This window comes from Mesoplodon densirostris, chromosome 5 (genome assembly GCF_025265405.1).
Source record: "Mesoplodon densirostris isolate mMesDen1 chromosome 5, mMesDen1 primary haplotype, whole genome shotgun sequence".
Taxonomy (NCBI): Eukaryota; Metazoa; Chordata; class Mammalia; order Artiodactyla; family Ziphiidae; genus Mesoplodon; species Mesoplodon densirostris.
The window spans coordinates 105,244,207-105,262,274 of NC_082665.1; the positions used below are offsets into that span (position 1 = coordinate 105,244,207).

At 34.9% G+C, this 18,068-nt stretch overlaps 1 protein-coding gene across 3 annotated transcripts in view; it reads left to right on the top strand.

The window, feature by feature from the left end:
- The window catches only part of ATP11B (ATPase phospholipid transporting 11B (putative)), a 118,984-nt gene that overhangs the window by 20,033 nt on the left and 80,883 nt on the right, over positions 1 to 18,068 (top strand). For 2 of the 3 annotated variants that reach the window (XM_060099187.1, XM_060099188.1), the window contains exons 2-7: positions 3,890 to 4,006; positions 9,875 to 9,964; positions 11,611 to 11,691; positions 16,602 to 16,709; positions 16,897 to 17,025; positions 17,655 to 17,758. In XM_060099187.1, the coding sequence (XP_059955170.1) occupies positions 3,890 to 4,006; positions 9,875 to 9,964; positions 11,611 to 11,691; positions 16,602 to 16,709; positions 16,897 to 17,025; positions 17,655 to 17,758 (629 nt within the window). The remainder of the gene's footprint in view (positions 1 to 3,889; positions 4,007 to 9,874; positions 9,965 to 11,610; positions 11,692 to 16,601; positions 16,710 to 16,896; positions 17,026 to 17,654; positions 17,759 to 18,068) is intronic. The other variant, XM_060099189.1, reaches the window with a different exon arrangement.

The window sequence follows — 18,068 nt, forward strand, 5'->3', positions numbered from 1 at the left end:
TTCATACTTTTTTAGAGTTAATGAGAGTTGTTATTTTTAAATAGTTTAAATTTGTGTGCTTCCAAAAGCCTATACAGTTGACCCTTGAACAACAGGGGTTTGAACTGTGCAGGTCCCCTTATATGTGGATTTTTCAATAGTAAATACTACAGTACTATAGGGCTGAATCTGAGGATGCAGAGGGCCAACTCTGAAGTTATCCTCAGAGTTTTGACTGTGTGGAGGGTCGACTCCTCTAACCCTCGAGTTGTTCAAGGGTCAGCTGTACTTTTTAGCAGGCATTAAAATAAAATCAGGGTGGGGACTTCCCTGGTCGTCCAGTGGCTAAGACTCTGTGCTCCCAATGCAGGGGGTCCAGGTTTAATCTCCAGTCAGGGAACTAGATCCCACATGCTGCAGCTAAGAGTTTGTGTGCCACAACTAAAGATCCTGCGTGCTGCAGCTAAGACCTGGTACAGCCAAATAAATAAATGTTAAAAAGTAAAAACAAAACCAGGGTGGCTAGAATAGCATTAATCTATCTCAGTTCCTTTATCCAGGACAAGATGAAACCATAGAAGAAAGGAGCAAGCCATCCAGGGGTTCAGGGTGTGAATGGGTAGTCTGGGCTGAAAGCGTAATACATACCAGAGGTTTCTGAACCCTGATGTGTAGCCGTAGCCTAGTGATTAGGGAGTTCGGATTGTACAGTAGCATAGAATTGCTGGTAATGCTTGTTAGAAATAGCATGAAACTATACTTGAACTTCACATTAGTGGTATAGTTATACAATTAATTTTGATAAAATCTGTTTGTTTTGATTCCTGTTAAACAAAGTAGAGGTGTTATTGAAACAACAATTCTCTGTGTCATTTTTAAAATATGGAATATTGAGGTGGGGAACTGATTATAAAAGCAAGACCTTAGATAAGTGGTTCTAACTTTCTTTATGTCATCAAAATCTGAGGAAGACTATTCTGTCATCAGCAAAATGCATGTATGGGAGTTCCCTGGTGGTCTAGTGGTTAGGATTCGGCGCTTTCACTGCTGTAACCCAGGTCTGGTCCCTGGTCAGGGAACTGAGATCCTGCAAGCCGCGTGGCGTGGCCAAAATTAAAAAAAATTTTTTTTAATGCACAGATATGCAAATTTGCGTACAATTTCAGAGATTCACAGACCTGCCCTAAGTCACTTTTCTCATTTTTGGACAGTTTTGTTCTTTTTAGTTAGTTCATGGCTGCTTGAATTTGTGGCAAAGAAGTTGATGCTAATGAATTGAAGTTATAGCTTTAATTTCCATGAGGGACACTTAGCTGTACTTATACCGCAGTCACAAATATAAATTTTAACTATTTTATACACACACCCACATGTATATGCATGCCATTGATTATAACATGATTGGATAAGGTCATTTTAATTAATCACTGGAAAAACAACTCAAAATGCTTAAGTGGATGTTATAGCATCTTTGGGAATAAGGAAAAACATACTATCGTTATTCTCCTTTTGGTATTGCCATCTTATTTTAAATTATGATTTCTTGGAATATAGCGATGCTGAATTTAAAATTCAGTTTAATTTAAAACTGATTTTATTCTTGGAACATCTCAAAATATCTCCTTGAAATAATTGTAGAAATCTCAGGAGTTCCAAAACTTTAGTATGTGATCACTGGTCCATCCAGGAGAGAGGGATGGAGAATGATGAGCATTTGCTTCTGTATAGTGCACGCACTTATATATATAGTATATTCTAGTAATGAATGAGAGGTTATAATGTAAACATCAGTATATTTTGGGGGAGGGCATTTGTTTTGTTTTTTGTTTCTTTTTTTTTTAAGAGATTTATTATTTATTTTTGGCTGCGTTGGATCTTTCGTTGTGGCGCGCGGGCTCTTCATTGCAGCACGGGCTTCTCTCTAGTTGTGCCGTGCGGGGTTTTTTCTTCTCTGGTTGTGGCGCACAAGCTCCAAGGTATGTGGGCTCTGTAGTTGTGGCATGCGGGTTCCAGTGCGCGTGGGCTCTGTAGTTTGCGGCACACAGGCTCTCTAGTTGAGGCGTGCAAGCTCAGTAGTTGTGGCACATGGGCTTAGTTGCCCTGCAACATGAGGGATCTTAGTTCCCTGACCAGGGAGTGAACCCACGTCCCCTGGATTGTAAGGCGGATTCTTTACCTCTGGACTACCAGGGAAGTCCCTGTTTTTTGTTTCTTAACTTTAGATGTACATAGTAATAATCTTGATGGGATTTAGCAAAAAATAAAATAAAATTTTATATCAGTGCTTCTCAGTCTTAGTTGTCTTGACATCTTAAAGATTTATATATTCTTTCAAACCCTCAAGTTTACTTTTTTTTCTTTATCTCAGAAGTTTACATGCATGGGGTATGACTTAGTGTTATGTTAACATGGTTACAGAGTGGATACAGAATACATATGCTCCATGGAGTCTAATGCTTCCGTTACCTGCGTGTCCCTTTTGTTATTTTATGAAAGTTACAGGCAAACTTCTGTGGACCATCTTTGAAAAACACATCCATAGACTACAGCAGTAGCATTCAAACTGTTTGTTCATTGATTTATTTATTGAGTTGGAGCATGTTACGATATGCTCGAGTATGTAACAAATCACATAATCCTTCATGGCTTAACATAGTGCTTAAACTCAGTAAATAGTTATTGATTGAATAAATGGTATATATCTTTTAAATAATTATGATATTCCAGGTAGAGCAGTGAGTTCTGACTGATTTTGAAACCTGCCCTCTTTCTCCCATGAGTTATTACAGGGCACAATTATGAAATGTTTAAAAGAAAATTTATGAGGAAAATAAACATGTGTGCCACATTTTATCCTTAAACTGATTTTGAAATCAGATACATAATAGCACATTCACATCCACAAAATGTGGTCATCACTTTAAGTAGCATAAACAAATAAAATAAAACTTCATTTTTTAATGGAGTATACAAATACATTTAATTTGCACAGTTCTGTACTAGCTGTTTCTAAGATCACAAAATAAATTGTTTAAAACCATGAATAACAGCAGTTGAAACCCATATGTAGCACTTCTAATATTCTGATGTGCTAAACAAAACATCCCTCTAGGTAATATGGGGATTTCCACTATTTGTGTGTGTCTGTGCTTAGTGGAAATTTTACAGGGATGCCGATATCTATCAAGGAGTCTTAAAGATTCACTTGCCACTCTGGAAAAGAGTACAGTGCTGTAGAATAAAGTATCAGTATTCTTGTCACCAGGGCAAACTTTTCCACTAGAGATCATTCCTGAATGTACCTTAATTGAGGGTCTTCTAAATTTGAGGCCAGAATTATAGCATATATCCGTATTTCAGGGAGTAGATTGATAATGTAACTAGCGCAAAGAAATGCTTGTATGGAATGAATCTGGGCTATCCAATGCATTTTAAGCCCTCGGGGAACAAAGCCCTTTGAAACCGAGTTGATCTGGGTGTAACATAAAATGTAAGCCTTTGTCCTTAGATATGGTAGGTGCTGACTAGGCCTTAGCTACACAGGACTTCCATACCACTGGCTAGGAATCTATCCTAAGAAAAGCAAGGAACCCCAGGAATGAAAGGGAAGGAAAGAAGCCTTGTCTTCAAGTGCTTCTGTAGGTCTTCTTGTGGTAGCATTTCTGACAGAGTATGGACTGTTTTTCATTACTAGAGGTTATTACCTAGTTTATATCTGAAGAAAATGTACCTGTTTACTTTGAAAGAAAAAAAATATGGCTTAACTCTTCTGATAATTACATAGATTGAGCCTATATGCAGTTCAAGGCCAGTAATAATATGTGTAATATGATCAGTTAACTAGAACCAGCAGTAAAGAATCATAACAACTAACCTTGTTGACCATTATTTTTCTTTTACTTGGCCTTAGGGTTTTGACCCACCACATCAAAGTGACACAAGAACTATTTACATAGCCAACAGGTTTCCTCAGTATGGCCTTTACACACCTCAGAAATTTATAGATAACCGGATCATTTCATCTAAGGTAAGAATTAACACTTTTATTACTAAAACTGTGGGTTATGTACTATTTTGTTTTAAAAGGTGATTTGTTTGTATTTATATCCTTAAAAATTCAAGGAAACGGTGGTTGGTAGATTTATCTTAACCAAAATTGTGAACTGTAAAATAAAAAGTTTCTGGTTGCTAGTATCAGGTAGCCAATATGCAAAAAATTACCCTTAGTTGCAATTAAACTAAGGAACTAATATTTATACCATGTGCCAGACACTGTATTAGGTACTTCTCATATTATTTAATTCTTAAAACAACTTTAAGATAGCTTTAACAAAGTGTTATTATACTCAATTTATATCAGTTTTTTCAGTTGAAGTGCAGGGAAATAACTTACCCAGGGATGAGATCAGAGTTTGAACTCAGTTCTGTGTGACTTTAAAGCCTGACTTCCTCCAGTTTTATCATTCTTCTGTAAACATTTTATAGTACCAAGGAACCACTTCACTTTTACATATTTTTCCTTGTTTCATTTTTTCCTATGGCATTTTTAAGATGTCTTAGCATTATTCTATAATCTTCAATTTCAAAATAGACTATCTGATAGACTCTTCTCATGATGGCAATGTTTTCCATGCTGTCTAATATGATAGCCATTAGCCACATAGGGCTGTTTAGGCCTTAAAATGTGGTAATGTAACTGAGGAACTTAACTTTTAATTTAATTTTAATTTTTAAAAAATTATCAGTTAGCCACATGTGACTAGTGGCAACCTTATTGGACAGTGCAATTATAGAGGATGTGAGTCAGAAACTGAGGGTAAGTTTCTCTCTGAGCATAGCTATTGCTTAATAGACCACCTTAAGAAGCATCTTTGTATTGCTTCTTCCAGGGCGACTAATATTTTCTCTCTAATCCTGATCTCATTTTTCTTGAAGATGTTGTTTTAGGCCAATGGTTCCTTGTCCCTGTTCCTTTTTTCCAGCCTTTACATTATTTACATATGCAACACACCCATTACTGACATCTCATTTTGGACAGTGGTTCTAAAGTAGAGGGTAGGAAGGGGAAATATCAGAATCTAGTGGTAATAGAGGAGCTTCAGATTAATGATACAGTTCTTAGTAAGTGATGCAAGAAATAAAAGTCCTTCTTGAAAAAAAATTTTAAAACACTGGGTATAATTTATATACAATAAAATTCACTAATTTTAAGTGTATAATTTGATAAGTTTTGACAAATGTGTAACATGTGACCGCCATCATCAAAATACAGAATATATTTGTCACTCCAAAAAGTTAGTAACCAGTCCCCCTCCTCCTCACCTTTAGCACTAGCAGCTGATCTGCTTTCTTTAACTATAGTTTTGTCTTTTCCAGAATGTCATATAAATACAGTCATACAGTAGGAGTCTTTTGTGTCTGACTTCTTTTCACTTAACACAGTACTCTTGAGATTCATCCTTGTTGTTGCAAGTATCAGTATCATTAGTTCATTTCCTTTTTAGTGCATAGTTTAGCTGTCAGCCTAGGTTTGGATAGTTTATGTCCTGAATTTGGGTCATTTTCCTTGCATGATTTCGCGATCAGTATTTTCCCATCAATTTCCAGCCACTTTTCTAGCCCTGAACTCTGAATCTCTGTGATATTTTGTTGATAAGGGGGTAGTTTTCCCCCACTGTTTGGCTGCTATAGCTGTGAGAGTTGGATATTATCTCCAGACTAAGAAGCCATAGTTTATCATTATTCCTTCCATTTGTAATTTTTTTGAAATTAAACTCTCGTCCAGTTTCTGTCGATATTTTGGACATGTTCCAGGATTTTAAATAGTTTGTTTTAATCTAGTTTTCATAATTCTTATCTGCTAGGAGTTCACAGTCTGCCAATACTGGAAGCTGAGTGTCCTGGAGAACTTCTGAGATTAACTATCTCTATGACTTTTCATATATAGCAGTATGAGGTTTAATGTTTTTGACCACAGTTTCAAAAATGTAGATATTTAAATAAACATTGCCCTTTTTTCACACACGTGGAGACTGTCTTTCTCATTACTCCCTTATTACTTCCTTATTATTCCACTACCACTTTTTTAAACTTCCAAACCAGATTACCTGCTATTCCATGAACTCATGTTGAACTTCCCTACCACTGTGCCTGTGCTATGATTTTGTATTGATAACTGCAGTTTTTTAAATGTAGATTATATGTTTTTGCAGAGAATGTATATTTCATGTTTTTGACCACAATTTCAAGAATGTAGATATTTATATAGACAGTGTCTTTTTTTTCCTGACCATAAATGAGGCTGGCTTCTCATTGTTCCCTTTTTACTACCTTTCTACTCCTGTATTATTTCCCTAAACTCCTTTCAGATGTATATCTTCTATACCACAAAGCCACGATCAACTTCCCTCCTCGCTGCCTTTGTTCATTCTGTCTTTCCTTCCTGAAATGTTCTCCCTCTGTTTGCCCCCTATTTTCAGCCTGCTGAGTGTTCCTCTCTTAAAGCCTGTGTCAAATGTGACCTCCTTCATTAAATTTTTCTGTCTCATTGACTTCTTGAATTGCCTTCCCATTGAATTCTTTGTCTATTCCTTCTTTTACTTTATCTTTGAATATAGCTATTGATACATTGTTCTTAATCTCCTCTATTTAAATTAAACTTCTTCTCTTTGTTCCTCTTATAGTGTCTTACACATTGTAGATGCATGATATGTCTTTAATTTAATTTGCTATAGTAACTTCCTTATCTTAAATTTAAATTTCCTTGCAATATACCCTGAGAAAACCATAATTCAAAAAGACTCATGTACCACAATGTTCATTGCAGCTCTGTTTACACTAGCCAGGACATGGAAGCAACCTAAGTGTCTACTGACAGATGAATGGGCGAAGAAGATGTGGCACATATATCCAGTGGAATATTACTCAGCCATAAAAAGAAACGAAATTGAGTTATTTGTAGTGAGGTGGATGGACCTAGAGTCTGTCATACAGAGTGAAGTAAGTCAGAAAGAGAAAAACAAATACCGTATGCTAACACATATATATGGAATCTAAAAAAAAAAAAAAAACGGTTCTGAAGAACCTAGGGGCAGGACAGGAATAAAGACGCAGACGTAGAGAATGGACTTGTGGACACGGGGAGGGGGAAGGGTAAGCTGGGACGAAGTGAGAGAGTGGCATGGACATATATACTCTACCAAATGTAAAATAGATAGCTAATGGGAAGGAGCCGCATAGCACATGGAGATCAGCTCAATGCTTTGTGTCCACCTAGAGGGGTGGGATAGGGAGGCTAGGAGGGAAACACAAGAGGGAGGGGATATGGGGATACATGTATATGCATAGCTGATTCACTTTGTTATACAGCAGAAACTAACACACCATTGTAAAGCAATTATACTCCAGTAAAGATGTTAAAAAAATTTTTTTCCTTGCAGAAGGTTTAATTTTATAACCATGTTTTTGTTTTCTTACTAATGTCAGACCTTAGGAGGAAAAAAGTCAATGATAAAGTTGTATACATAGCTATAGAGAAGGTATACTTCTAGTTCATTTTTCTTGACTGTTATTACATAATAATTAAAAGAATTTTAAAGCATAATGAATTATTTTTCTTAGAAGTTTTTTCATGTGTCTTAATATTATTCTACTAGAGTGCCTCCTCTGTGTGTGACAGGACAAATGCAGAATTTAGACTCATTCAATCTATTAATGTTTGTATTTCAGAAAACCCGAAAATAATAATTCCTAACATTTGTAAGCCAGCTTTCTTAAGAAATTTTTATTTCTCACTTTTTCCATTGTATTATTGAGCTAGTCAAAGAGAGCATCCTGAAACCAATTAATTTACTTTATTACCAACTTATATAGTTGCTCTTTTCAAGATTCTGAAAGATAAAATATATTGTCACTATTATATAGATTGATGTAAACATAGAACATCATCAAGTTAATTCCTATAAAGTTTTATACACTTGATCTGGTGCTGAGGAAGTTGCATGGAAATACTATGATCCCTGTAAGGACAACTGCCTTTTTACCCCAGTGAAGATCAACTGCCGATGGTTTGACCCAGAATTACCACCTCATATGCACACATTGAGCACTGACTTCTTCTGGTTCCAGGAATTCTCTACCTCTCTTCTCTCTAGAGCCTTGAATATAGTTACCAATCCCAGATTCTAGAGCCACTGGTGCTACTACTACCACAGGTAAATATGTTTCAGGTATCCCAGATTAGAACTGAAAATATAATTTCACCCAAGAAAGGAAGGTGTTAGGCATTGTACTATTCTTTATATACCCTTGGGTCAAATAGGCTTTTGTGGGCTCTTCTGGGAACCTAACCATATTTATAAAATTGTTCATATGTGAAAGGATGTTTGAGGTCTCAAAAAACTAATTAAGAGAATTCCCTGGTGGTCCAGTGGTTAGGATTCCTCTCTTACTGCCGAGGGCGCGGGTTCAATCCTAGTCAGGGACCTAAGATCCTGCAAGCCGCACAGCGCAGCCAAGAAAAAAAAGAAAAGGAAAAAACTGATTAAGAAGCAAATTTCTGACATACCAAAATTCAGAAATTAGAACCATCTTCCATTGCACCAGAGAAAATCTTGAATTGGTCAGTGGTTGAATTGACCAGTGGTTATTGGTCAATAGTTGAATTGACCAATGGTTATTGCCTGACATCAGGAGAGTTATCTGGAAAAAAAATTCTTTTTCCAACCATATTTATATATTTATTCTGCTAAAGTTTTTATCTCTGTGTGCTCTAGTGTAATTGCGATAGAGCAGTAAATAAAACAATGTCTCTAGGGATCTTACATTCTACTGAGAGAATGGATAGAGGGTAAAGTAACAGTGCTGTGAAGTGTTTCCCTGTTTCATGCATAAAGTTGTGTTGTGAATAGTGAGTGGCACAACTAAAATTTGTACGATATTACCCTGCCCCCATAATATAGCATTATAGGCTTATAAACTGATGAATAATACAACAGCAGACACACAGCAGTTAATATGAGCCAGGGTCTGTTGTAAGTGCTTCATAAATATATTAGCTCATTTAATTTTTGTAACAACCCTATACAGTATGATTGTTATTATTGTCCTCATTTTATAGAGGCACAAAGTGAGGTACAAAGAGATTAGGTCCAGGGTCACTAAATGACCTTGGATTAGGATTTAGGCCACAGCAGTTTAACCCTTTACCATCTATGTTCATAGCCATTATACTCTACTGTCTTTAAAAATTGACATTGTGACAGATTTTCATATCCTTTATGAGATTTTCTTGATGGTTATACCAGTGATCACTTACCTAAAGTAATTTTTAATCTTTTTCACATTCTAGGTTATTTTTCCATATCCCATGCTTAATGGAATAACTGAAAAATTATACCATTTCCTCTGTTTCTGAATAAATAAAATATAAAATAAATAAATAAATATAATATATAAATTTAATAAAATTTAAAATAAATTGAATCCAGTGTTAGCATTTCTATCAACTCTTAATTCATCTTCAGCATTAGGTTCAGTCTTGTGTAACCAAAATCCAAAATCAGTTATTAAAGTATTATTCTAGATCTGCCATCTCCAACTTCTAAAAAACCAAGAATTTAATAGCAAAATTAATGGGTTCCAGTTTATCTCATTTTTAAAAATTATACTAAAATTGCCAATAAATAGTAAAAGACAGAAAAAAAATAGAAATAAAAGCCCTGAAACTCTAAAAACCAGATAGTTTTTGTAGCATTGAGAGTTACATGAATTTGTCTAAGGGCTTAGTAAATCTGATACTACTTTTCTTGTTATTATATGTATATAGTATATATTATTTTAAAATATTAACTTATTGATCTTTTTTTTTCTTTTTTTTTCCTTTTTTTTTTTTTAGTATACTGTGTGGAATTTTGTTCCAAAAAATTTATTTGAACAATTCAGAAGAGTGGCAAACTTTTATTTTCTTATTATATTTTTGGTTCAGGTAAGCTTTATCACTTCATAAATTGTTAAGTTTATAGACATGGGTTCTAAAAATATATCTTCAGGGAAAAGTTATATTGCATTCTAAATCATTTGACTGTGGGACCATTTTTTTTTTTTGCAGAGCTTCCCCATTGTATTCACTGAATACAATGATTTAAACCGCATCAAGATGTCTGAAAAATAGCCAGTGAATTTTAAGATTAATTGTATTTTGTTTTATCACTGATTGCTATGGTGCTGATAATCATAATCAAAGCCAAGAAAATAACATCATCCTTTCAGATGTTCTGCCTCGGACATAAATATTTTGGCTTTTAATATACAGCACATGTTTTTGGCACATTTCTGCCTATGGAACCATCTTTGTACAAAGTAAATCTTTCTTTGGCTTTTCTTTTTTTTAATTGAAATTTTACTTTTATTTAAATTTTTTTTTAATTATAATTTTTAAGAATCTCCGTGAATATTGATTTTTCTCCAGGAGACTATTTTCTTAACCTAAATCTATGTTCATTATAAGCTGTTTGACAGTTTCTTGATTTTCACATTGTGCTTTTTTTCCTAATGTCAAAATATCAAGAGAACAGCTTATGAAACTTGAGTATAAATCAAGATTTAAAATAAGTGTCATTTTCTTTTAAAGAGGTTATTCTTTTCTGATAATACCTTGGCAGTCTCCTCCAGTGTGGCATTGAATTTTTGTATAAACTCTGAACTTTTCTCTCCATAGAACCTGGGCTTTCAAAAGAAAAAAACTTGTGAAGTAGTCACTGTAAAGCTTGAGGAAACTTTTTTATTTAATTGCTTTGCTTCATGAACAGAAAAGGAACTTCTGATTTTTTTTCATCAACAGAACTTCAGCTTGGTTTAGTTGGAAAAATGAGAAATTTAAACTTAGTATGTCCATGTAACATGCATTTGTGAAATTACTAGCTAAGATCAGGAATTCAGCTTGTGTGTGGAGTAGAACAAATTTAATTGGCCTACCCAGAGTAAAGGAATGTTAATACATCATTAGACCCATGTTCTAAATAACCAAATATAATTACTGCAAATATTTACTTTCCAGCAGTTTATTGAAACCTCAGTTGTATGATTTAGATAATTGCAGCAGCATTTTCCAAGTTGTACCCTTCTGGCTCCACTAGGTGTAACAAAATCACTTGTAGAAAGAAACCCTTTCCCTAGTCCCATTTCTTGTTCTCTTTCCCTAAGTGGTGAGTTTATTCTGGATCCCAGGGTAAAAACTGACAGACTTTACAGCATTTCTCAGGATGGGCAAAGAAATGTGAAATGAGATTCTGAGCAGCTATAGCTCCCCTCCAAGGCAAATACCGAGGAAGACCTTAAGTACTCTGTGTTAAGAAAGCAGAGACTGAGTCCACCCTAGCAGTATTTGTGGGTATGCAATAGATTTAGATATTCTACTAACCCCATATAAAAGCCATCAAAGTGAACTTGTGAAACTGTGAACTAAACTACACTCACTGCGTAGTCTCTCTCTCATGTTATTTTTTCATCTGGACCATGATACAGGTTTTATATAATGTTATCAGATTTGTCAATAATTATGAGATTCTAGATGTTAATAGTGTGATGTGTACAATATAAAATATACTCTGCCTTCTCTGTTTTTTAATCCAGCTTATGATTGATACACCTACCAGTCCAATTACCAGTGGACTTCCGTTATTCTTTGTGATAACAGTAACTGCCATAAAGCAGGTATGAAATAGTTTGTATTGTTTTTTTCTCCCAAGTCATTCAGAAGTTGCTTAATATTTCCACTCCAAAGTAAGATTTATTGTTGTCAAAATAATTTTCATAAGAAATTTATTTGATTCTGCCTATGGTAAAATTAAACTGAGTTAAGCCATCTTTATCAGGTACCTGGTGACTGATGGGATGATTACAATTGTTAAAATATGTCGTTCCTTTGATACACCTAGGAAGCATCCAAAAACAAGCATTTTATATGTACAAACCAATTCATATATGTAACAGATTAATTATTATAATCACCTTTGTAGAGTTTGGTCTTATTTAAAGGAAATACAGTTCAAAGGGGATATGTTTATAAGGAGTGGAACATGTACTTCTGGCCCGAACATTTCTGAATAAAAATTATATAGTGCTTTCCTACTTTTTACAACTTCCTCTGGTGAGGTCGATTTTTATGTAAAGTAGTACTCTAGGGGAAATAGCTTCAACCAGATCTTGAATTGATATTAAAATGTAGGTATAGAAAAACAGTATTATTGGATAAACATGACAAGTAAGAAGTTTAAAAATTCCTAGAAATGTCATGTTTATATACTACCATTTCTCAAAATATCTTTGAGAAGATATTGGGCCAGAGGCTCAGTTACACAGAACTGAACCCTTCCTCCTGAAAGGGAGTTAATTTGAATTTTCTTGTGCCAGTATGATACATATTCATTGTATAAGATTTAGGGATAAGATGTGAATTGACATGGAAACAAAATTGGAAAACATTTTATAATTCTGAGATGTAGTATATTTACTATTACTTACGTGATAAGGGTAAGGGGAGTCTGTAGATTAACAGTTACATTATTTATCTAGTGTGTCAGAATATCATGCTACTATTCTAAGTTTGATTTCCCTATATTCAGTGTTCTGTTGGAGATGAGAATTCGTGTAAGTCAGTAAGCATCTACATCACTTAATGCAATTACGTATTTACTGGGCTTTGTAGATGTCATTTATTTCATCAGAGTAACACACATTTGTCCCTTGGACCTCTTTTCTATATATGGTTTCCTTTTTGGTGATTTCTTCCAATCTAGTGGCTTAAGGTACCATTTATATGTTGATGGGTCTCAAATTTACATGTATCCTGAAACTATGCTCTGAACTCCAGTCACACTTATACAACTCTTTGTGCTTGGAAATACAGCTGTTTCCACTTGGAGATCTTAGGCTTTTCCTGACCTCTGTGTCACTCTCTCCTTTCCTGCTCTGGTCTTTTTGCTTCATATCATTTTTGCCTACCTATCGTTCTGTTGAATAAATGCTTGTTTATTAGTTTGTCTGTCGTGTTCATTTGAATGTTTCGTTCTGTGAGGGCAGAGACTTTGTTTTATATTACTAGTTTATTACCAGTGACCAGAACAAGGTTGTGCACATATTTGGCCTTCAATAAATATTTGTTTGATAGGTGAATAAATGAATGAATGAATCTCTTCAATATTTTTAAGGCAATGTTAAATGTTGTAATACTTCTTGCCCTGGTTTATACTTTAACATGAATGAAGTTGTTAGTTTTTTTTTTTTAACTTCTTCCAACTATATTTGCAAATTGTCTTCTCTTTAGTTGTGTAATGCAAGATATAGTGCTCTGGTAAATATCATAATCTTTGTCCTGTATGAGCTTAAAACGTATGAAGTAGAGAAGGTAAGACCAAATTCAAAAATAATTATAGTTTAATAAGATCATAGAAAGAGCCAGTGAGCTGTAGGTATTCAGAGAAAGGGTGGAACACTTCATCTGAATAATCAAGGAAGGCTTCATGGAAGAAATATTATTAGAGATGAGACTTTGGAATATGGATAAAATGATAGTTGGTAAAGAAGGTGAGAGAAACAAACAACTTGAGCAAAGGCTTAAATGGAAGAACAGGCAAGACCTATTTTAGGGAATGACATATCTGACTAATGTTTGACCCTGTGTAGGAACGTACTAAAAGATAACATACTGCAAATGGATGTTGGTACTAAATTAAAGAGGCTGGAAGACTCTTTGAGAGTTATCAGGAGGAGTTTGAACAGGATAGTGAATTAAAACAGTGTTTTGGAAAGCTTAATCTGGCAGTGACATGTAGGATGAATTATAGTTTGTGAACTTGTGTTTAAAAAGATTTTAACTGTATGCCTCCCCAGCTGTTTAGAGTTGTTGCCGATATATATTTGGATTTGGGGAGACAAATGTATCTACACAAAAGAATAATAGTAAGCAAGATATGAAAGGTAATTAAGAATGTAAAAAGAAGAACAAAAGAGTCTGAAGAATCAAGGGAAGCAACAACATTTTCCAGGGTAGGAAACATCAAGAAGTTGTCTCTAGAGTTTTCAATTGAAAAATCAGGAATTATGTTAACACTTGAAATCCCTGCACTATAAAATCGCTGTGTAACTGCTAAAAACAAAGCAAAACAAAACAAATTTTTTAAAAATCAATATAAAAAATAAAACCCTAAATAAATCTGCTTATGACTGCTCTTGTGAAAAAGCAGTCTATTTTATATCATAGATTGTATGTAATGATACTTTTTCATTTGTACTTGTAAGCCAAAGATTTCTAATACATATTTATTTTAGTTTAAATTTGTCAATGGAAGTAAATGGAATGATAACTTCACAAAAAGATAATTTTAAAATTATTGCTTTATTGATGTCATCTGACTATAAAAGTATGCTTTTTGACAGTTTCAGGAAAGGTATTTTGACTCTCAATTAAATTTCTCTAAAATTGACATACCACATCTTAAATTGAGCCAACATAATTTGTGTCTTAAAAATGCTTTCCCAAAAGGATTCTCCCTGAAAAACATAGACCTTTAGAGCAATCTTTAGTATTTGTTTTATATTTTATAATGTTATAATATTTTTAGGTAATAGATGCACATATTTTTAAAAAATGGAAACAGTATAAAATAACATATAGGGACTTCCCTGGTGGTCCAGCAGTTAAGACTGTGTGCACCCAATGCAGGGGGCCTGGGTTCAGTCCCTGGTCAGGGGACTAGATCCCACATGCCACAACTAAAGATCCTGCATGCTGCAACAAAGATCCCGCATGCCGCAACTAAGACCCAGCACAGCCAAATAATTTTTTTTTTGACATCTGTATTGGAGTATAATTGCTTTACAATGGTGTGTTGGTTTCTGCTTTATAACGAAGTGAATCAACTATACATATACATATATCCCCATATCTCCTCCCTCTTGCTTCTCCCTCCCTCCCACCCTCCCTATCCCACCCCTCTACTCTAGGTGGTCACAAAGCACCGAGCTGCTTTTTACTTCTGGTAGTGTACATATGTCCATGCCACTCTCTCACTTCGTCCCAGCTTACCCTTCCCCCTCCCCGTGTCCTCAAGTCCATTCTCTACATCTGGGTCTTTATTCCTGTCCTGCCCCTAGGTTCTTCAGAACCTTTTTTTTTTCTTTTTTTAGATTCCATATGTATGTAGCATACAGTATTTGTTTTTCTCTTTCTGACTTACTTCACTCTGTATCGCAGACTCTAGGTCCATCCACCTCACTACCAATAACTCATTTTTTTATGGTTAAGTAATATTCCATTGTATATATGTGCCACATCTTCTTTATCCATTCATCTGTTGATGGACACTTAGGTTGCTTCCATGTCCTGGCTATTGTAGACCAAATAAATATTTAAATAAATAAATAAAATAACATATAGTAAAAGTCTCTTATGCTCCTATCCCTTAGTCTCCTAGTTCTCCTCCCCCGAGGGAGCCATTATTTGTACATTAGTCCAGGTATCTATACCAAGTGTTCACATTAGTAAGCGTATATTTTTCACAAATGATAGCATAGGCTACAACACATTCTGTACCTTACTTTTATCACTTAATGTTACCTCTTAGATATCATTCCATTATCTATACTTGTGCTATACCTCTGAGTTCTTGAATTATCTCTAAAATAACATAAGTCTTTTCCAGTGGATAAGGCTCCACGCTCCCAATGCAGGGGCCCTGGGTTTGATCCCTGGTCAGGGAACTAGATCCCACATGCATGCTGCAACTAAGGAGCCCTCCTGCTGCAACTAAGACTCAGTGCAAGCAAATAAAAAATAAATAAATACATTTTTAAAAAAATTGCCACTCTTTAACATTTAATCAAAGGATTCTTTGTGAAATGCTTATGTTTCCCTTTTTTATATAAATTTATTTATTTTTATTTATTTATTTTTGGCTGCGTTGGGTCTTTGTTGCTGTGCACGGGCTTTCTCTAGTTGCGGCGAGCGGGGGCTACTCTTCGTTACAGTGTGTGGGCTTCTCATTGAGGTGACTTCTCTTGTTGCAGAGCACAGGCTCTAGGTGCACAGGCTTCAGTAGTTGTGGCTCATGGGCTCAGTAGTTGTGGCTCGCGGGCTCTAGAGCGCAGGCTTAGTAGTTGTGGCACACGGGCTTAGTTGCTCCGCGGCATGTGGGATCTCCCCAGACCAGGGATCGAACCCATGTCCCCTGCATTGGCAGGCAGATTCTTAACCACTGCACCACTGGGGAAGTCCCTAAATTTCAGAACTTTTTGAAGACACAGGGATAGAAGAAATCTGGTAGTGAGAAAGTGAACGGTGAAAAAAAGGCCCATTGAAGTAACATAGAAGGAGCCTCCCATAAGGAAACTGAGGAGGAGTAATTAGAGAGATAGTGTGAAAACCAGGAACATGTATGTGATGAAAACCAAGAGAAAACAGTGTTTTTAGTAGTGATGAATGTCAAATACCTGAGTCAAAGTAGCCTAACATAATTCTAATGAATGAAATGTTTTGGGGAAATTTTTATGTTTCTTTTTCTCGTTTGATAAAAAGTATCTTCTAATACTAAGAGGAGCATTTTTTATTCTTTTGATGTTTACAGGGATATGAAGATTGGTTAAGACATAACTCAGATAATGAAGTAAATGGAGCTCCTGTTTATGTTGTTCGAAGTGGTGGCCTTGTAAAAACTAGATCAAAAAACATTCGGGTATGCACTTAGTAAATAATAGAAATCAATTATATTTTGAAATCACAAATTCTCTGATTATGTTTTAGTTAAAAGTCTGCTTTCCTACATTAAAATATTATGATAGACCACTTGTTTAGAACTCAATAAAATTAAGTCCTTGCCTTGTAAAATCTGTATATCCACTTTTCCCCAAAATTCTTCATAGGTGGGTGATATTGTTCGAGTAGCCAAAGATGAAATTTTCCCTGCAGATTTGGTGCTTCTGTCCTCAGATCGACTTGATGGTTCTTGTCACGTTACAACTGCTAGCTTGGATGGAGAAACTAACCTGAAGGTTTGTACATGCTTATGTTTGAGTGTCGCTCTTGGTGAACAAAATGTCTTTGGATTATAGTAATATTTTCCTTTGGTTAAGGTAATAAAAGTTTGACCTGATAAAGGAGAAATGTTTTAAATTACTGAAACTTTTTAAAACTTAAGTTTTATTTTAAAGAAATAATGTTATTATACATTTACTTCAAGGATAGCCTCACATAATTTAGTCAAGTTTAAGAAAAGCAAAAAGTGTTTTTAGGAAAAAAATAATCTTCTAATACATTGGTGCTTTTTTAGATACAGGACACATTTACATTTTTCTCAATTTTCAAAGTATTAATACAATCAAGGATTTTATTTGATTCACTTTTTTCCCCCTATTAAATTTTTTATAATAAACTTAGAGCAGTAATGACTGTTAACACAGACTTAATTTCCTAGTATGCAAATGTCCTCTGTAGACAGGTAATCACAGTAGCTCCCTTTACTACTTGTTATTTTACATTCTTCTTTCTCTTCTGCCATCTAGCTAAGTGATCTCAGCTACAGAATCCTGTGATTTCATATGTAAAAGTGGTTGGAAATAAATGTTATCTAAAGTCCCATGTAGATCTCGAAACTGTGCGATTTAATTTTTCTTTTTTTCAGACCCATGTGGCAGTTCCAGAAACAGCAGTATTACAAACAGTTGCCAATTTGGACACTCTTATAGCTGTGATAGAATGTCAGCAACCAGAAGCAGACTTGTACAGGTATGGTGTGATAATCACCATGCTCATTTTAAGTTCTGTTTACAGATTTCGTTTTTACAATGATAAACGTGCACTGAGATAGTTAGCTAATTGACATTATTGGGGGGAGCAAGGTGGGAGATCAGTTAAAGGGGAAAAAAGCTAAAAGCAGAATTTGCCAGAATTCTAAGCCAAAGTATTAATTCAAAAGCCATGCTTTTATTCACATGTTCTCTCCTATTACCTTCTACTTTGGTATGAATTGGCTTTATAACAATAGCAATAAACTTTATAATAGTAGTTACAACAGAAATAAGATTATTGCCTTAGA